The sequence below is a fragment of the Betta splendens genome, chromosome 6 (genome assembly GCF_900634795.4).
Source record: "Betta splendens chromosome 6, fBetSpl5.4, whole genome shotgun sequence".
Taxonomy (NCBI): Eukaryota; Metazoa; Chordata; class Actinopteri; order Anabantiformes; family Osphronemidae; genus Betta; species Betta splendens.
Window position 1 is genome coordinate 8,560,662 of NC_040886.2, and position 21,716 is coordinate 8,582,377.

At 45.4% G+C, this 21,716-nt stretch overlaps 1 protein-coding gene across 4 annotated transcripts in view; it reads left to right on the forward strand.

Moving 5' to 3' along the window:
- lrrc4ca (leucine rich repeat containing 4C, genome duplicate a) overlaps window positions 1-13,489 on the forward strand; it is a 94,517-nt gene extending 81,028 nt beyond the window's left edge. For all 4 annotated transcript variants that reach the window (XM_055509920.1, XM_029153132.3, XM_029153131.3 and 1 more), the window contains one exon: window positions 8,678-13,489. In XM_055509920.1, the coding sequence (XP_055365895.1) occupies window positions 8,714-10,663 (1,950 nt within the window). In that variant the 5' untranslated portion in view covers window positions 8,678-8,713 and the 3' untranslated portion in view covers window positions 10,664-13,489. The remainder of the gene's footprint in view (window positions 1-8,677) is intronic.
- The last annotated feature ends 8,227 nt before the right edge of the window (window positions 13,490-21,716 follow it).

Sequence of the window (21,716 nt, forward strand, 5' to 3'; positions counted from 1 at the left end):
AGGAGACTATTTTCTCCTTTCTAGCATTCAAAATGTTAAATTTGATCAAATTTGCTCGGTGACATTCAGGGTTTGAACTAAATAGCAAGCGTCTCACAAAGTAAACTGCGCCGTTGCCTGTCAAACGTTTCAGCATCTGAAATGTCACCGCGTGGAGCTGGGTTCAACGTGAGCGCCCGAACACCTCGAAGTCTTTGTTCAACCCATAAAGACAATCTGGAGACCACTCCCGAATTAGTTAAGCAGCTTGTCTGTAGAAATAATAATATTAGAGAATGGTGATATTATGAGGGGACAATATTTGCGGCGAAGGGCGCTTTAAAATAGCATCGGCGACTCGGGCTGCTTTTACGACTGCACAGAGCAATTACTGAACATAATGACTCCCACGAGATGGTTAACTACACCGATGCACATCCGCAGCCGCGATTAACAGGTGAGAATGGAAGCGTGGGCGCAGCGTGGGCACGCCGTGACATTTCCCCGACGAAGCCGCGCGTACCTGAAGGAAGTTAATGAATGACAAGGCTGCTTTATTAAAAAACTGTTTTAAAGCGAGGCCAAGTGCGGTAATTCAGCTCCAATCTGTGGAACGTATGTTTTTTTTTTTTGTTTTTTTTTGTTCAGGGTATATATTTTAAGCTATATTTGAAGTTCTATTCATGCACTGAATGCGTGTGCAGGTGGATGGCGCAGCCGTTCACGTGGTAATGAGTCATACATACAGCCCATAAATATCCACTGTCACAGAGCCAATAAAAAAAATGAAAGAAATACTGAAATTCAACCACTAAATTATAACTGCTGGTAAAACCTTAAATGTCAAATAAATGTTTTCCTCCTGAAGGATCAGCTATTAAGAATTCATTTGATTGACAGACAGGGACAGAGAAATAGTCAGACTTATGGACTGTACCCGATCACGGCTCTGCGCTGGATGAAAAATGACATGTGGCTGCTTTGATGCATGAGTAAGTCTGGAGAGAAAATGGAAAGAAAAGCACGACGCGAAGTTACCGAAGTGGAAAAATAAGACGAACTTTATGACTCTGGGCGATGTTTCTGTGCTGGTACCTCTGCTCGCATTGTAAGAAGTCTATTTTCACAAGGCATTTCTACTTTGTGTCAGCATTTTTTCCCCTTCAAAGTGGGAACACGCCTCTCGTGTGAACGGCCCCCGCTGCCACTCATGCATGTAACTTCACTACACTCCTGCTCTAGTTTCGGGTGCGAACCACTTCTGCAGCGTTTATCCGCAACCGCTGTTCCTCCGGGCTGGAGACACTGTTTGTCTGTGATGCGTACAGTGCTTTCTTACGCTCCTTGAGTGTATAATACCACAGCGGTGGCGAACGATTCCGGAGATGTCTCTCGTTTTTACAACCGGCGCAGCAGCAGCAGCAGCAGCGGAGCAGGTGCTGAGTCTCCGGCCCCTTTGAACCGCTGCTAGCTCCATCATGTTGCTTTGAAATCTCACATATAAAAGTGATGATTTCCAGAGCTCTTTAAACGCTAAATGGCATTCAACTTATTTGATATGACTCGCACGAATAGTTGCTTTTGTGACTCACTTACTTCAAAGCTCCTTTTCATGTGGTGCCTCTCTTATTTTATCCACCCTTTATATCCGCCCCAGTGGGGCGGGAGATTGGGTTTCATCATGGAAATGATATTGCATTTGTGCAATGGAATCAACTCGCATGTTTATATTTCCTCCAAAGTGAAGCTTTTTTCCTTTAGAAAGAAGCCAAACAACTGGTGTCATATATGATCTTGTGTGTTTGTGTACTCACATGTGGTGATGAGGTGCTGAAGGAACCCATCACACAGTATATAGTTCCCTTTTGCCTCTATAACATACTGTAATAACCCACTTTCTGCCTTTGCATCATTTAAGGATGCATCTAAACAATATGATGATAAAAGGGTTTTCCTCCCTTCGTTGCATTTCTTCTGTGTATTGCAGCAATTTTAAAATACTTGCAAATTCAGTTAGTTTTCCTTATTCTTATAATAAATTTACAAAATATACAGAAATCGTGGCCGTTGTGATGCAAGTTGGGCTCTTACTTGTGAAATGCATCCTCACTCGATGCGAACGCTCAGAATCTATTTGAAAACATATCTTTGTTATTATTTAAAGATAATCACATAAGACCCCCCTCAAGCCTCCAGCTCTGTGCACGTAATTAAGATGAATGATGACGCTGCTGGAATCTCTCTGGGTTTGTTGGAATGACGCGTTTCCAAACCACCAGAGGTCCCTCCGCTCTCATCGGTCCCTTTATAGGACGCAACACAATTTATGTGACATTTGTCTCTTTACGTCTGCCTTTCCATACTGTCAGTAGCTAATCTTCTCTTAGCAGATGCTATATAGCGCTGACCTTCAGCCTAACTGATATAACACAGGTACGCTGTCATCATCAATCAAGGACACATTACAAGCATGTGTCCTTGAATATGTCAACGCTGAATAGATGTTAAAATCAGTCATATGTTCAGAGAAGCAAAGCAAAGGCTCGGTGTTTGCTCTTTTAAAGCTTCTGGGGCAGAGTAAAGAGACTCAGGCACTTCATCTGACAGAAAAACTGAATTTTTGTATTTAAATCTGCCACAATTAACCAATAATTAAGTTTCTGTCGATATTGCATCAACAAAGTCTCACCTCCCAAGTTGCCCCGGAACCAAACTCGATCACACGGGCGCTGTGCTGCCAGGATGTCCGGGTCGGCTGCTTCACAGTAACCAGTGCACGCGTGGGTCAGACTGGGAGTGAAGCCTGATAACCCTGACCTCAACCAGACTGCGGAGTGACAGCACTATAACGGCCAGAGCCCTTTACGCTCCATCCTCGTAGAGTTGTTAGCGGCCGCTTTCCGCCCGTAGCCACTCTGACACGTTCGCGGGCTGAAGAATGCCTTTATCAATACTGCTTGTCACCCGTGAGCCCCCACCGCCCACAGGAAGCCTGTCACATACAGTACAGCAGCAGAGGCTAAAAGCAGCCACATGGACTCACCTGCTCCAAACACACGCCCTAGGAATTAATAATCAATTCATTGGAAAGAGAAAGTATAAAAAAATATGTTGTGCTTTCACATGGTTTTCTGCTTGGGCACGTTTTGTCTAAAGAGGGGTCAGGAGGGGTCACCGTTGGCGTGTGTCCTGTAGTAGCGTGCCTCAGACCAGCTGACGCACAATCTTTGCTTTTAGCTGACGGAACAGCTCATTAGATGAGCTTGCAGCTTGCTTTTCTAATGGCTCTAATGACTTCTCTCTCTCTTTCTCACACTCTTTTCCCTTCATTGTATACATTTCCAATTAGGACTGTTAATGTTGGTGAAATGGCAAAAAAAGCTAGAGTGCTTCAGAAAGGAGTCAAAGTCTGCATCAGAAAGCTCAAATAAAAAGCAGGAAACAGTAGAGATTCACCCAAATACACAGACTGTGTTATGTGGAAGCAATAACGTGGCCTTTTATTTCTAGTCATGTGCTGAATTAGAATAAAAACAGTCACATACTGTACAGTAAAGGCAACGAAGGACTACGTGGCTTCTCCCCGTTGTACTGTAACTTCCTGATACATTTTCTTGCAACAGTTTGTTGCGTCAGTGTTCGTTAGAGAAATCAAATTCATGGCGCCACGTTGTTATGGATGAGATGGACAAGCTGTGAATGCAGGAATTTCAGGCTGTGGGCAAGGGAGCAGCTGTCACTTTGTCTCACTTGGCCAGTTAGCACCAATTCAAAGTACTTGGCTTGTCTGTTTCACTTGGCCGCCTAAAACAAAAGGCACTGAATGGGAGCTGCGGTAAAACAGTGTTCGCATGCTTCTGCCACTTTATTATACGGAGGCATCAGATCAGCGCATCGATCTGTGTCTTAAGGAAGAAGGGGACGGCACGGCAATTGCACCATCGATGGTGGGTTCAGACGGTTGAACATGCGAAGGACGGACACGCGGCTGGAAATGTGTTCTAGTGCCGCTGGTTCTGGTTTTCAGGGAGTGTGGCCTAATGCAATGACTATTAGAAAGCGCTCTGAAAACAGACTTACCGGCAGCAGCAGTGCTCTGGCTAATTGGTGCATGTTCAGTGATCTCCCACATGATAAACAGCCTGTGTATATGTGACAAGAACAGAGGATTCTGCAAAGTAGGAGGTAATTATTGTGTTTTCATTACTGGAATTCACCTATAAAATATAGTGTTTACTGCCGGGAGCTGCACTGGATCATTTATGATGTTTGACTTACTGTATATAACGATTATAAAACTGCTCAGTGCGGTGCTAATTATGGAAAAGAGAGAAACGCACTGTATGAACATGAGACAGCCCTAAGACGACCGGCTGCATCAGTGACGACGGCGTGAGGAGAACAAGGAATCCTGGAGCTGGAGAAACGTGGAATCTAGGAGACAATCAAATTCATTAACAATGATTTGATTCACAAATGACGTCTCCTCTTCATCTTTATGCTAGCGAACACGCTCCTTAACATGGATGCTGGCTCCGTGTGCGTGCTTATCGCTGTGCGACCTACACAGACGCAGGACCCACGTCCGTCTAACGCGTCCGAGCTGTAGAGAAGCAGCGCGCGGTGGGTTTTTCCCGCCCCCACACGGGCAGCGAAGGCTTTTTTAGCTTCTATTCGGAGCTGTCGCAAGATTACTGGCATTATCAAGAAGTGACCTGATTTGATTTATATCTCATTAATCTTCCTCCGGCTCCCTCGCCGGCCCTCTGGAGAACAGCATCCACGCTGACCTTCGTCTGTCGTGCACATATCTCACTCTGCCATCGCGCCGCATCCTTCACGACGGCGCCGCGCGAAAGCGGCCCGGCCTCTGTCAGTCACTCTTCGGCTAAAAAAGTTCATCAGCAGGCACTCGAGCATTAAGTGACTGGAAAGCGCCCCGGGCGAGTGTCCTCTTGCTTTCCACACCTTCCACATGAAACCATGGACGTGTCTGCGAAGCCCGAGGACAGGAAGTATTTGTTGAGCAGAGCGCGAGCGAAAGCAAATCACAGCTCTATTCTTTTCTTCTTCTTCTTCTTCTTCTTCTTCTTCTTCTTCTTCTTCTTCTTCTTCTTCTTCTTCTTCTTCTTCTTCTTCTTCTTCTTCTTCTTCTTCTTCTTCTTCTTCTTCTTCTTCTTTTTTTTTTTTGTGGACGTCACCAGACCTATTTTAAGGGACTTCAGCCCCGCCAGAATTTCCTGTAGCCTTGCTAAATAATTAATTTTGCCTTTTCTGGCTGATTTAAAATGCAAAAAATACATTACAGTCTCCAGAATTACAGTAGTTATGAAAAGGCATGAGATCAGAAGTGGTGTGAAGCATAATAGCAATAATAATAATCATTTGTTGAGGTAGCTACAGGATGCAGACAGACTCGTTCATATAGGCTCAACTCAGATTCACAGACATAAGAACAGGAGAATTCATACTAATGCAAACAACTAACAACTATATTAAGGAGACTTGATTTATATTTCAGCAACTTTTTTCATCCAGTATTATTCTGCCTTCATCACATCTCTGAAAGAAGATTTGCCAGAGAAGAAAATTGATATTGATCAAAAAAAAAGGTCATGCACAAATCCATCACGGGTCACAGACGTATGGTACTTTTGCACATAATGAGTTATTTGTATACAGAATACGTGCACGTGCCTCCAGAATGCCAAACACGATTAACAAATGTGATCCTGGATCCCTAATTTAGATTCAGGACTACGAGGACTACTGTAGGTGGAAAGGTTATAGAAAAGGAAAGTACCGTGTTCCCAGCATGCACTGCTGTACTTGTTCTATAGGGTTGAAATGAAAGTGGATGTGATGTGATTTGATTTGGTTGCTGGTCATAAGCATGGACATTATATATAGTATATATATATATATATATATATTACATACTAGCACGTGGCTTGAGTTTGGTGCACTCCTTGGGAATGTGCCGCGTAATGGATTCCAAATGAAACACTGCATGCGAGTGAGGTCTAGACTTGTGGTGGCATTAAGCAGTCAGCACTTATCAGTGTCTGGGAGCTCATGACCAACGATATAACATAAACCCATTAAGACAATTAGATTAGATCGCTATTAAAGCAGCCAATTGCTCCGTTTCCTTCCCCGAGACGCTCTGCAGAAGATCACTTCAGCTGCTCAGGTCGCTGACTTGGCCCCGAGAAAGTCTCGAGCAGCTTTCGATATGTCGCACCAGTCGCATTCGTATTCGTGCTGATACTTTTATCAGCAGCCACGTGATCAACACCGGTGACCTATTTCCACTGGCAGCCACATACAGTACACTCCAACGCTGTCTCCTCCACGTTTGCCAGGTGATGTACCGTAGTGTGAGCTGCTCCTTTCTTTCTCATGGCGTTCATACAGTGTGATCCAATCAGTCCAATGACTCTAAATTCACTGATACTGAGTCAGAATCAGGCCTCTTTAAAGTCGAACCCAGCCATTTCCAGCATTTTACGCTTTGTGATTGCTGTAAAGCCTCCATATTTACATTCTTGACCTTCCACTTTAATGGTGACACATTCACTTCCTCAAGAAGGTTATTGACTTGATTATATGTTGCATGATCAGTAGCAGGTCCTGTGCTCAGTTGTCCTCTGTCCATCTGCTCTTACAGGTACCTCCTCCTTTATCTCCTCTCCTGCTTGATAACTTATAAATAGTATAGGAAGGAAACAGGCCTTTCATTTTTTTCATTATTAATAGACCTCAAATAATGTGTGTGTATCAAAGAAGTCATTTGTTTTATTACAAATATTCCCTAAATTGTTAATTTTTGTTACTGTTTTTTTTTTACTTTTAATGTAATTCCTTTACTGTAAATCCATCTTGTGGTGCACATTGTTTTGCTTTCTTCATCTCCGCGCTGCCATAATTTGGATTTGATTCCGCCGCATTATTGTTTATCTCTTTTCAAGGTTGAGCTGTAGAAAAGGAGCAAAGATAAACAGTGGAATAAGATACAGGGATTTTGTATCCAAGATGTGGGGATATTCGTAAATCCAAACTATGCGGCGTGTTCTCCACGTGCTCACAATAACAATGCAATTTCACCTTGAAATGCACTGCCTGAATATATACAGTTTAGTATATAATACAGTTTGACACATGCACCATAAACCTCATGTCCCGTCCTAAACGGCAGAGCGCTGGATTCACAGAATGCAGTGAATGCAATCGGCTTCTTATGGAATTCAAATTGCGGAACTGAAGAATTAATGCACGGCAGCAATCAAGCAATTAATCAGTAGTTACAGTAACAGTCCGTCATGCTAAGACTGTGACAACGCAAATTTCTCAAAAGGAGGTCGCGGGACGCTTCGTGCTGGTGTGCGTGCACGTTATATTGTGCTTTCTCAGTCTTAGGTGTTTCCGCAGTAATTAAAATTTGAGCAGCACATTGTTAATCACGTCTATTTATAGCAGCCCTTATCATCAAGTGACAATTAACTCAGTGTCAACAAATGCCGTTTGGTTTGGATGAGCTGATTTAAATATGACAGCTGTGACTCCCCGGGAGGACCCTCGTCTTCTAAAGTTCATGTGATTGCCCCGTGTGTCGATGCAAACTTGTTCCGCCGGCGTTCCGGGATGCTCCGCAGCCACTCGTGGCTCGATGGCGCACGCGGCTCAGCAGTCTGTGATCGCCCCCGTCGCTCCGCCGCGGGTTCGAACGCCGGCGCTTTTTCGTGTGAAGTTCACGTTTGTTTTTCCTTTTTCGCCTCGTGCGCTCATTGATTTTCCAAACGCGCTCCAGTTTCCTCCCACATTCAAAAACATTCAGGTCAGGTAGATTAGAGACGCTATAAATGTTTCTCTTTATCTGTGTTAGCTGTGTGACTCACTTCCGACCTGCCTAGAGTGTTTCCCTGTCTTTCACTTTGAGAGGAAAAAACAACTTTGTGTGAAAATGATGAGAAAATAACAGACACGTAGTCGCTGACCTTATTGTTGCTTTTCCTATTTTTTCCTTTTAAAGTCGGTGTCAGAAGTCATTAACGTTACATCTCTGTCTTGTGGACTTGCTAAACAGCCCGAACTCAACCGATTTTAATTATAAACAAAAAAAAAACTGCATTGTTGCTATAGCGACTTGTCACTTAATCGAGGGGTACGTTGTTTGTATTCCACGTTCACTGTTCCCTCTGGTGTATTACGCAGTTACACAAACAAATTCCCCAGCATTGCTCGGCTTGTTTGAGATTCCAGTCGCACACATGCCTCGGAGGAACAGTGAGTTGTAATCAGACGTTTCCGGATATCTCGACCCAATTGAAGGACTGGTGTGGGTGGTGAGCTTCCTTATTATTTATGTCCCCTCAGTCTCAGACATAAATCACACCACACAGCAGTCACAGAGGCTTTTCTTCCCTCCCTCCCTCCTCCGTCGTAGATACAGCCGAGGAGTCGGGGGCTTCATTGTGATTTTGTTTTATGTGCCTGGGATTGAGAGTGCAAGGACGGCGCGCCCAGGACCCCAAATGGATATGAAGCGCTGCAGCAGAGGCGCTAACGGGTGACTGAATGCATGTATATCCGCGCAGTCCATGGCGCTGCAGCGGAACTGTATGAAAGCATGAAACGCTGAAACCTCCATTCAATCATGTGACGCATGTCTTCTCTCGTCTGTCTCGTCTCGTTGCAGTTGCCCGAGAGTGGGAGCCCAGTCACTGAATTATGAATGTTAAACAAGATGACCTCCTCTCAGCAGCAGCAGATGATGAGAGGTCCTAGGTGGAACCGGGCCCTGTCCGACCCTTTGTTCGTGCTGCTCCTGGCTCTCCAGCTGCTGGTGGTGGCGGGGCTGGTGCGCGCCCAGACGTGCCCCTCCGTCTGCTCCTGCAGCAACCAGTTCAGCAAGGTCATCTGCACCCGCCGGGGCCTGCGGGAGGTGCCCGATGGCATCTCGACCAACACGCGCTACCTGAACCTGCAGGAGAACCTCATCCAGGTCATAAAGGTGGACAGCTTCAAGCACCTGAGGCACCTAGAGATCCTGCAGCTGAGCAAAAACCACATACGCAAGATCGAGCTGGGCGCCTTCAACGGACTGGCCAGCCTCAATACCTTGGAGCTCTTTGATAATCGCCTCACCACCATCCCGAACGGGGCGTTTGAGTACCTGTCCAAACTAAAGGAGCTTTGGCTGAGGAATAACCCCATAGAGAGCATTCCCTCCTATGCTTTCAACAGAGTGCCCTCATTACGACGGCTGGACCTCGGGGAGCTCAAGCGGCTCTCCTACATATCTGAGGGGGCCTTTGAAGGGCTGAGCAATCTGCGCTACTTAAACCTGGGAATGTGCAATCTGAAGGAAATTCCCAATCTCATTCCCCTGGTGAAGCTGGACGAACTAGAGATGTCAGGGAACCAGCTGTCCGTCATCCGCCCCGGCTCCTTTAAAGGGCTCATCCACCTGCAGAAGCTGTGGATGATGCACGCCCAGATCCAGACCATCGAGAGGAACTCCTTCGATGACCTGCAGTCGCTGGTGGAGCTCAACCTGGCCCACAACAACCTCACCCTCCTCCCCCACGACCTCTTCACTCCCCTGCATCACCTGGAGAGGGTGCACTTGCACCACAACCCGTGGAACTGTAACTGTGACATCCTGTGGCTGAGCTGGTGGCTCAAGGAGATGGTGCCCGCCAACACCAGCTGCTGCGCCCGCTGCAGCTCGCCAACCCAGCACAAGGGCCGCTACATCGGCGAGCTGGACCAGAACCATTTCCACTGTTACGCTCCCGTTATTGTGGAGCCGCCCGCGGACCTGAACGTGACGGAGGGCAGCGCCGCCGAGCTGAAATGCCGCGCCAGCTCGTTGACCTCGGTGAGCTGGATCACCCCCAACGGCTCCATCATGACGCACGGCGCCTACAAGGTCCGGATCTCCGTGCTGAACGACGGCACCCTGAACTTCACCAACGTCACAATGCAGGACACGGGCACGTACACGTGCATGGTTAGCAACTCCGCGGGTAACACCACGGCCTCGGCCACGCTCAACGTGTCGTCGACGGAGAACAGCAGCTTCAGCTACTTCACCACGGTGACGGTGGAGACCATCGAGACGCCGCATAACGAAGTGTTCACCACCACAGTGCACCAGAGGGTGGGCCCCACCTCCTCGGCGGGCACCTGGGAGTTCATCTCGCCCACCTCCACCACCACCACCACCACCACGGCCCGGACGCCGCTCTCCACCCGCGCCACCGAGAAGACGTACACCATCCCCGTCACGGAGCTGGGCGAGGGCTCGCTGAACGGCCTGGACGAGGTGATGAAGACCACCAAGATCATCATCGGCTGCTTCGTGGCCATCACGCTCATGGCGGCCGTCATGCTCATCATCTTCTACAAGATGCGCAAGCAGCACCACCAGCAGAACCACCACGCGCCCACGCGCACCATCGAGATCATCAACGTGGACGAGGACTGCGTGACGGGCGGCGCCGGCATGGAGGGCCACCTGACGCTGCCGCCGCTGGAGCACGAGCACCTCAACCACTACAACACCTATAAGACTGCGTACAACCACGCCTCCACCATCAACTCCATACACAGCTCGGCGCACGAACCTTTGTTAATCCGGGCCAGCTCGAAAGACAATGTACAAGAGACTCAAATCTAATACTTTTTTTTTTTTTTTTCAAAATAAGACGTTTGCTAAAGCGAGGGAGCTCCGCGAGGACGCGACTTCACAGGAAACTCCCGACGAGCGCTTGTGAAGACTGCAGCTCAAGCACGGAGACACAGACTCGTGTTTGGCGAATCAGTGGCTGATGATGTTTATTCAATGACTTTGGGAATTAGGGTACGTCTACTGTTTCAGAAGTGTCTTTACAAAACAGAAGTTATTTATTTAAGAAAAAACGCTATTGTGGTTAAATCAACAAAAAACTGTATTCTGCAATTATTTTTTCAGCACTTAATTCATGTCTTTTTTTTTTTCCTTCCGCTCATTTCATGGAATTGGTTTACTAATATGCTTTCAAACCCTGTTTGAAGACATCCGTCGAAGAAAAACTGATCACAAATTAGCTTCTTGTTTTCTTTTTGTCAACCGCTGACTTGGGATCAGATGAGATGGTGACCTCATTTCTCATGTCTCCCATGTATCACAGGAATGTAGAGCACACTAGTGAATTACTCCAGCTGTGGATTAAGTGATGAAATCTTTTGTGACCATCTGTAACCGAGATGAATTAAACCAATTGTTCATTATTTTACAGTGAGACACAGAACTTGTCAGCGATGAAATTTGATCACAAGTCACTGTTTAATTCCACCTGTCACACGCTATTATCGCTAGCGCGGCGCTGCTGTCTTTCCAGTAGACCAGGGATCCCAAACGAGGCAAACGTGACCCGCGTGTGCTGTTTGGAAAAGTACATTTAAATTCTGTTCAACTAGGGAAACAAATTTATGTTTGTCTTTGTGTTTCTAATGTATATGCAAATTAATTCTTATTAATTATATCCCCAATTACCACTTATCTTAAGATCTCAGCTCCTCAGAGTCTTCTGATTATTTTAACGAAAATCACTCATTTAGGTGTTCAACTATTCTATTTCCACTGTCTTGGCTGATCACTTGCTTTGATAGTAGCACTAGCACTGATGGCTATATAAATTACTAATAATAATACTGAATCCAGTTCTTCCCAACGTCGGCTCCCAGGTTTGAACCGTTATTCCTCGTTATTCCTGCGACTTCTTCACAGCCGCCTTGGTTTTGCTGCGATGCCTCATCTGCAGTAGAGCAGAAGGGAGCGCTGTCGGAGGCAGACGTGAACCTGAGGAACGAGCGCGAAGCCCGTTCTACAGCTGCGCCGACACGTTGCCCGTCGTCCACGCGGGCGGCGCCCAGGTTCACCCTGGCCAGACACACGACTTGGCTCTGAGAAGCAGGGCTCGCGGGCCAACGCGTAGGATCAGCCGTCAAGCAGATGTTTGGGTTGCACCTGTCTTTCTCCATCTCACTTGGACACGATTTGATGCCAGACACCAGAGATACAGAGGTCAGGCAGGGAAATGTGCCAAATGCTCTTGGTTTGCTCTCAGAACCTACATGCTCGGTTTAGCCATGTTTTTACATGAAAGGAGGATTATATGAAGAAAAGTGGCTCGTGAACATCACTGTTCATCCAAGTCTTCGCCACACACACTGACCTAAACGCTTGAAGTCAGTCAGAGAGGATTCCAGTGGGGGAAGAAGAAGATCAGCTCATCCATCCATCATTAACTTCACAACCTGCTCCTGCTGCACGTCATCTGCTGCTGAGTTACGTAGTTTTTAACATTTTACGTGCCCTGCATCCATCTAAGCAACGCTCCAAGTATCTCACATCCTTCAAACCACCCTTAACATACAACCTATAATTACCTAAATAAAGTGTGGGGCATCAAATGCTGTTCACAGATGAATACGTATGAGGAAATATTCACAAAAATATCACCAGGTCCAACATCTAAAAAATGGAGAAGGAAACAATTTGAACTAATAACCTGAGGATAAAACAAAGCGCTACTCACACCTGACAAATAACACAACAGCGTTATCAATTATACTTATAATCTATCAAGCAGGCAGCCTTTAATAAAGGTACTGTAGTGCTTTTAAATGGTATTAAACCCAATGCAATGCGTGATACTATTCATAAAATAGCATCATTGTTTCATTACATATGTTCAGTCAACTTTTCTTAAAATAATCTGAGGCTTTGAAGTGCAAATAAAATTCATAGACTGCGTCTCTCTATGGAGATGTGCTGTAGTTAGGATTGTCTAAATAAGCAAAATTATTCTGGAGATTCATTCAGAAAATGTGAGTAAACACTATGATTTATTGTTTGTTCATGTCGAACGTGCGACACGCGAGACCAACGTGGAGGAGAGCGTGCTGAACAAAGTCATGGGGCTCTTTGGCCACCGCTACGCCGCCAACACGCCGCCACACCTGCACTTCTGTGGCGTCTGAGTTCCTAGTGGTGGGATGTGGACAGTTCTGCTCAGCCGACACGCGCAGGTGTGACCATGTTCCCTTTTCTGCCTTAGTTGGAGGTAAATCGTCTGAAAATTTAAATGGTAATTTTATCACATTTTAGTCAAGCTGTCTCATGTATGTAAGATATCTAAATATTTTTTGGTCAATATTTGTTTTCCTTTTTTTTTTTTTTTTTTACATTTTTTAATTTTTTTTTCTGAGAGGGAATGCTGTTCTAGTGGTAGATTTATATAACGATAAATTTTGAGAATAAAACAAAAACAGATTTTTAAATTTTGATTTTACATGTGCCAACAACCTGAAAAAGAGAAACACGCTGTAAAAGAATACGATTGATTTTCATGTGAGCATTCTTTCATGACCTTTAAAAGATATGGAGATCAATTATAGAGACCAGAGTTTGTAGTTCATACAAAATATGGTTCAAATAAACTATTGTTGTTTTTCTGTATTGTCTGATTCTTGTTTTCATCCTGTTCCCGCAGGAATAACGATACAAAAACCTAAATGATAGATTTGATTTTGCAGATTGACATTTTTGACCCTACTAATTGTTTCTTTGGCTGATCGACACACAGGATGCAGCAACAGGAAACTGGTGAGATGTTTAATAGTGATTTTACAATGCTGATGATTTACAGTATGAACCTCGTTGCTCCTAAAAGTTTAATGTGTTCTCCGAGAACTCGTGCGAACTCGTGCGACTTCTGCACCCGTGTCGGCGCATCGTGAACACGCCGGAGTCGCCAGCTTCTTCTCAAGGAAACATTACATAGAGCTGTCGAATGCAACCGCTCTGCTCTTTCAAGTGTGTGACAGGTTGCTTTTCATAATAGGTGCCTATTCAAAACACAGCCTGCGGCCTGTTCCACTGGCTTCTCACTAATGCACCATTAAACTGCTCATTTTCTTATTTATTCTGCTCCTGAGGCTCGGGTAAATTAATGGACCCTTAATGCCAGCGCATTGTTTAGTATGCTGCTGTTTTGCTTATGTCTTTAATATATTTTGAAAAAACAGAACAAAGCTGCGTAGGAAATGTATGTCTCATTAGTGCAAGAAAAAAAAAAAGAGATGAAATTAATCATACAGTAGATGTGCATGTGCTGTGGAAAATTCAAGTTTGAATGAATAAGTAATTGATTTTTATGCGCTCATACACTCGCAGTCTTTACTCACTGCTGTCGGTGATTTATCAGGTGCGCTGAGGACAGAGACCGTTTCATTTCCTGAGGCGCCGTCCGCTCAGTCCTTGGCTGCAGACGCGCAACGCTACATGTAGCAGTGCAATTACAGCATCAGCAACACCACACACACACACACACACACACACACACACACACACACACACACACACACACACACACACTCCACCTGCTACTGTACCTGTCTGGGTCAAAGACAACTCTTACCTTAACTAACTACGCTGCTGAGGACGTTCCACCGTAACCACAGCCACTTAACCTACAGTACATGTTAGTTACGTCAGTGTGCGGTTTGAATGTGAAATGTTTGCTTTAAGCTGTATTCTCACATTCGCAGGAGAACAAAAGGGTGACGACATATCGATGACATGAGTGCACAAACGCTTCCCACAGCTTTTGTCTCTGACATCTACTGTTTAAGACAACTTCCTTTTTTTACTTAATGCAATATTTGGCTTTTTTATACTTTTAACCAGCTGCTCTGGCTTCACACATACTGTAGCATCAGTGCTGCGGCATGAGGTTCTGTTGACGCAGCTCCATAGCACCGGCTTGAATGTAAACCACTGTCCTTGAGTTGAAAAGCGTGTTTCAATGCACAGAGGATGGAAACAGTGTAACTGGGCAACAGGCAGCATCCAACAGCTTCTCCGTTCCAAGTGGGGGCAGAGGAAAACAACACCTTTGTAAATAAACCACAGCTCAAGCTCATTGACATCCATTATATTCATCCCAGCTCCATGGACAGAGTCAAGGGATGTCACTACATTGAACAACAGTTTACAGTACGTGAGCTTCTTGGCACCAGGACGTCTTTCTGGGGCGCCGTCATGTTCTGATCTGAGCACGACCAAGCTCTGAAAGGATAAGGATCATAGGATCATAAAAAGGACCGCACTGAGTCAGGATGACCCGGACTGAACCTCTCTGCAGAACCAACTGGGACCTGAAGCCGGCGCTGTCGCAGTTCACCTGCTTACTGCAGGCCGCTCACGTGCTTCGCGTTCAGCGCGTTCAAACCCAGCGTCGGTTTCATCGCAGCAGCTGCTCGGACTCGGACATATGAACGCGGGCCTCGCTCCATCGGTCCCTCGTGCTCCTCCTAAACCTGCGCCGTGTGTTGGAACAGTGTCTGAGCTTTATTCTGCGTGGGCGGCAACTGGAGGCGGCGTCGGCCGCTGCGGCGCTCTGTGTCTGTGTTCCCGTGGTAACTGTGATAGTGGGATGCACCGGCTGACCTTTTTAGCATGCCAAGAATTAGCTGTGCACAGAGGAGCTTTCTTTAAAATTCACACCTCTCACATTTCCCATCAGGTCTCTGGCAACTGTTTCATATTGTTCCTTTCATTTAATTAAATCAATACTTTAAGTGAACACTTGTTTAAAAGCAAATTTCCCGCAATGTAAAACATTTACAACACACTTTTGCGAAGGTGTGCTGCATCCAGTGTGAACTACTTCAGCGACAACATTACTGCACAATGTAACAGGCTGGGAAAATAGATGGACGGACAAACGGACGGACGGATGGATTATAAAATATGAAATTATTGACAGGTGACAACAAGTGACAGACGGCAGCAGCAGAGTCCATTCTGTAACTTTACTGTGTCACACATGTACATTTTCAGTGTGTCACAGTGTCATGGGTTATGTTAACAAAGTTCTATAGAAGACAGTTCTATATAGAAAAGTTCTATAGAGATAAAAGTTCTATAGAAGGAAGATACGGAATCTGGGCATTTGTTATGACTTAGGTGTTAAATCAGTGACTCTGTCTTTATCAATGCAAGATGGCGACGCTCACAGACGACTGCTCCTCCTGCAGTATCTCTCTGGGATTCGCTGCAATGCATCATTTTTAAAACATTGCGTCCATGGATTGGATGGATTTTTGACACAAGAAAGCTATTTATAATAAGTCGATATCTGTAAGTAATGAAAATGCCATTGATCGTTACACAAGCCGTTGTCTGCATGCCCAGTAACAATGAACGCGTTGAGTCATTTGTGCTCTGGTCACATTCAAACACCTGCAGCACACGAACATTCACACTAAGTCAACGTGCATGTGCAGTAATAATACTTATAGTTATTGTACAAAATTCTGATTTTTCTATAAGAAAAATGTGTTTCAGAAGGAGCCGCAGTAGCACAGCTTCAGGAGCTTGCAGCCATCCATAAATGCCATACGTTTAATGTGCTCCTTCTCTGGTTAAGTGTGTAATATACTGTGTGTGCCCCAGGCGAGAGATCTATGACGGCTGAGTCATTTATTCTTCATCACTGCTCGCGAATGTAAGTGTGCATTCCAAATGTAACCAGGGAGAGGATGATGTTTAGCATGAAAGTTCGGAGGCAGAAAGCGGAGTTCCTTCTTCCTGTCTTTGCCGTTGAGGAGTGGGAGGTCTAGTCTGAGCGGCGGCGGTGGCGACGTAGACGTTTGTAGAGCAGAGCAGCTCTGCCACAGCCGGTCCTAAGTCACTCGTCTCGCCGGGTCAGCTCTCCAGCAGCACGTGCTTAGCATTCTGTCCCCTCTAGTGTGATGGAAAAATCTGCACTAATGCGACTGAAAAATATGATTTCATTAGTCGTCGAGATCTTGCGAGAAATGTACACCAACAATAAAGGCCGTTTGAGAGTGATGAATTATTCAAGGGCAATGCATTCAACTTAAATGGCTCTCAATATGTGTGCATAATACTGCTGCATAATGCTACACGTTGAGTGATTTTATACTGTCGGTGCTTATTGCCGGTGCAAGACTAAAGAGAGACACCAGCGGAGACTGTGCTGATTTTATGGCCCGTAATGATGACTGGGAAAATGAGATGCTTAAAATTTCTGGGAGCCATTGTCCTGGATCTCTGCGAATTGGGATCAGTGATTAAATACCAGGTCCAAAGGAGGTGCTCCCTCTCCCTCTCTCTCATTTGAAGATTCCTACTAATAGCAGCCGGGGCCCTAAAATAAAAAGTAGTTACCCCATCTTGCCTTAAAGCACGCCATGCACTATTAACTGTAAAACCATCCTCCATTTTGCCTCCATTAGGCGGCTGAGAGGCGCAGATGAGATGCAATGTGACAGGACGGCCAAGAACTTGGAATTCAAATAAACACATGGGAGCCTCACGCCGCCGCCGTAAGGGCGGTTAATGAAAATGCAATGCAAATGTAACTGACGCAACTGGTCCGAGCCAGGATGCCGAGGAGGAGAAAACTTTTTGGAAGTTTCTTCATATAAATGACCAAGTCAGCAGCGGTTTGATTCGGGTTCGGCAGCTCTCTGCGGGAATAAAGGCCCCTCCAGCGGCCGCGGCCGCGGCAGCTCGCCGCCAACTTCGTCTGCTGTTTGGCGCTGGGCAGATTGCATGTGGTGGGCTTTTAAAGCCTTTTCACAGGAAACAGCTGGCCGCTGTATTCGGAAGTGACACTGATGAGAACAGTCAGAGTTGGCCGGTGAGTGAGAGTGGAAGCTGTCAAGCAAAGAAACTGTTAAAAAGACAACTGGACTCAATAAGCTTAAACAAAAGCACGCACCTACTTGTCATGTACATTATTTGAAAACATCTGTGTTGCTATGGCAACCTGATGTCCTGAATGGATTAATTGAAATGATCAAACCAGCACGTGGCAGTTCTACGCGTTGAGCTTCGAGGAGGAAATGACTTTTTGCGGTTGTAGGTTTTGTGATGTTGTGTTCATCATCAACAAATCCTGCTGATGGGAACTAAAAACATTCCTGTATTTGCAGTCTCCAGGTATGGCCCTGAAATTCCTTTATAAGTGCCAAGGTACATCAACTGCACTTCAGGTGAATTAATCACAGGTCGGTTCCCTCGAACATGCTAATTACATTTGTTTTGCCTTAAAACACACTCGTTAATATTCTGCGTGCTCTTATATAACGAGGAGCCGGCTGCAACTGGCAGGCGTGCGCTTGAAGGTCGGGTCTTAAGAGGGAGAAATCCTCCTAACTGTGCCAATTCATTAATCTTAGGCTCAACGCAGGAACAAAATGTATTTGGATGATGAATGTGCAGATCAAAGGTTTTTGCACCCCTCAGGGCATGAAGTTAAACTGAAGTAAACCTCGAACTCTTACTATGAAAATAATGCACCGCATGCTAGTGAAGCTGGTGGGTTTTTATTGTCAAATGCATTTCACCATCCATCATCTTTCCAAAGCGCACAACAACAAAAGGGAAGTGCAATCATTCCTGAGGGGATCGTGCAACATTAGAGCGGTTGTGACATGAGGACAGTCTACGGTGAATAATAAATATAATGCATGAGACTTATAAACAATGAGAAATAAAAGAACAGCGAACAGAACATTTAAACAATAGTAGAAGAATTCTTTACTATGCAACATGTACTTTTTTTCCTGGTAATTTAAGCATGATTACTAACAATGATACACAGCTTGACTGCAGCAAGAATCACTGGAATCTGATGGAAGCGGCTCTATATTGTATCTCCCAGATCTATACGCATCCTTTGATATTAAGGTAAGATATAAGGAGGAAATGAGAAGTTAAAGATCTCTATCAATGAAGATAAACGTTATCCTCCTCATACATGTATTTAAGGCCAAGTGTCTGTGTCACGGTTGTCCTTATAAAGCACAGAGTGATCACAGCGCAGGTTTGTGTAGATCACATCGTGTTCATCCAAACTCACCTGGTACAACAAAACCTTAGCACTTCGGACCAGATGTCCAGGCGCCGGCTGTAGAACGGGTAACATGGAGCGGTACCTCCCAGTCTCGAAGGGAAGCAGTGCATTGTTCTCAGCCATACTTTATTCAACAGTGCCCTGAATGTGAACTTTCAGACATGAGCAGAACATTGTGGTCCACGTGTAGGCGCTTGAAGGATGTGAACGAATCTCACGCTGCTATCTTACTGTGGAGTCAATGGTATTGTGCAAGCAAATCCAATTAACTGATGCAGTCCATTTCATCAGGACCTGGGAACCATTCATCACACTAAAGGGGACAAACAAAATGCAGTACTCATGTAAATTAAAGTCCTGGACAGCCTCTGGCTCAGGTTAGATTATTCATTTATTATTTTATTTAGAAAAACTTTTATCAGTGAGAGAACCACTCACGAGCTCAAGGGGAAATGCTGAGGCATTGTCTTAACAGATAGGTGCTTCCCTGAATGTTCCCTCTAAATTTAAAGGAGGTTGTCACGAATTATCTAGCATTTAAACTTGTGGAAATTGCTATAAATGAATCACAGTATAATTTATTGGCTTCGTTATGAACACTCTGGCATAGCTCTGCTCCACTGAAGCCAGCTGAAAAGGCCACACAGCCGAGCGCTCTCAACCAGTAAACAGCCACTTCATCCTGTTTAGCGCTGAAATTTTAAGTTGGTGTTTACAAGATCCTCTCTTAACCCCCGCTGCTTGTTTCAGTCAAAGAGCAGATTTGCAGGTTTTGGGAGGCAAAGATGAAAAATCTGGCTGTTGAAGAAGAAGTTTGTTTCAGTGAAATAATATACAGAATATCATATTTATATTCATTGTCTATACATATTTTTGTATATTGAGCCTGACATGTACAATAGTTTTAGTTAAAGCCATTATTCAGTTCTGCATATTTGCATATTCTCTTATTCACACACATATTTTCAGAGCGTTTCGGTCCCTGCAGTGTCGACGCGCACAAAACATCGGGTGGTTCTGTAAATGGAGGAACGGGAATGTGGGTCAGGCCAGGTGATTACAGCTAATCAGTACAAGGAGGATTCTAATTCAAGCGCAGCAGACAGAAAGTGAGAGGGAGGAGAAATCCACCGTTGACGCAAAGAAAAGGAGTGCGTTTACATAGAATTAGGCAAACTACTGTTTTCCCTGTCACTGCTCACTAAGCCGATCCAAACATCTGTACAGCACCTCGTGGAACAAAGCGGCTAATATGAATAAATAAGGTCCTTAAAGAGAGAAATACCTCCGTAACGTTGGCTTTTGGAGCAAACGACTCGGCCGTTAGAAATCCTGCAACAGATGATATCTGAAAAGTCCGGCGCGTCCTGGCAGACGCGCTCTCCTCCAGACACACAGACCTCACGGTGAAATCATGGCAGATGGTCCATATGAAGCGGAGGAAGCAGATGGCGTCTCAACGTCACGTCTGCGGCGTCGGCCCGGATGCTTTGAAGAATAGAGACGTGATCACAAAAGGCAAGAATTCACTTCGCTCCACGGAGACGTCGCGTGTTCCAGCGTCTCGCTGAAGCACGCGCGGCCTCTTTCCTGGACTTCTTTTCCTTTAATAGGTGTTATGTTGCACATCTGGATCTGAGTCACCTCCTGGGCAGGAAAACGAGACACACTCTCAAACGCAGAAGCCATGAAATGCAGCTTATGGGGTTATTTTCTGCAGTTCTACCACCAATAATTAAACAGTAACAATCACACTTTAAATTCCACTGCTGTACAAATTCAAATGTGACCAGATGACAGATTACCAGACTCACAAAGACGACCGCGGTCATCGTCCCACCGTAATCACTGGTTCCACTGTGCTTTATAACATGCATTTCATTCCTCGCTAATAGAATGAGCTGTTGCTTAAAGTGGTGCCTTGCGCTGACAAATGCATCCACGCGGACGTATTAATCCAGCAGCAGGCGACTTCAGCTGTTTATGTCTCACCGTGGAGCTCCGGGGTGCGTATGACTGCGTGCATTGGAACGTTGTTTCTTTAACATTGTCTGGAAAATCCTAAATGCGCGCTCGGACATTTAAGATCCACCGAAGCGAAGGGCTGAAGGTTTAAGTCATGCAGCATTTGTTGTGTAACTCTTGTTTATTTATTTATTTATTCTAATTTCCCAGAGCTAGCTTTGAAATATGTGCAGGCACAGTTATGGAGTGAAAGCAGGCGCTAGCTCGGGCAGGGATGCGGTAAAAGGGTTTTTTTCAGGCATCGTGTGTGCAGGCTTGGACTGCGCCTACACCAGTTGCCTTTATCTCTGCACTCTTCACAGATCTGTGCACTTAAAAGGATTTTGTCCGGGGCAATTATTACTGGTGGAGGCAAATGCTGGGAAGGGACATGGAGTGGAACAGGAACTTGAGACAACATGGCCCAGAAGGAGGAAGCGGGAGGGAGAGAGAGAGAGAGAGAGAGGGAGAGAGGAGAGAGAGAGAGAGAGAGAGAGAGAGAGAGAGAGAGAGAGAGAGAGAGAGAGAGAGAGAGAGAGAGAGAGAGAGAGAGAGAGAGAGAGAGAGGAGAGAGAGAGAGAGAGAGAGAGAGCGAGAGAGAGAGAGAGAGATTTGACTGCAGAGGCGAAACCAAAGAGGGAACGAGAGAGGTTTTAGCTGAAGCAGCAGTAAAGTCACTCGATCGTCTAGTCAGAAGGCCCTGAGATGCTTAAAGCACCAGCGTAATGTTTTTAATCTTCAAAAGGACGTGTGACTACAAATATTTTGACTTGTTGCAAAATTTCCAGACAG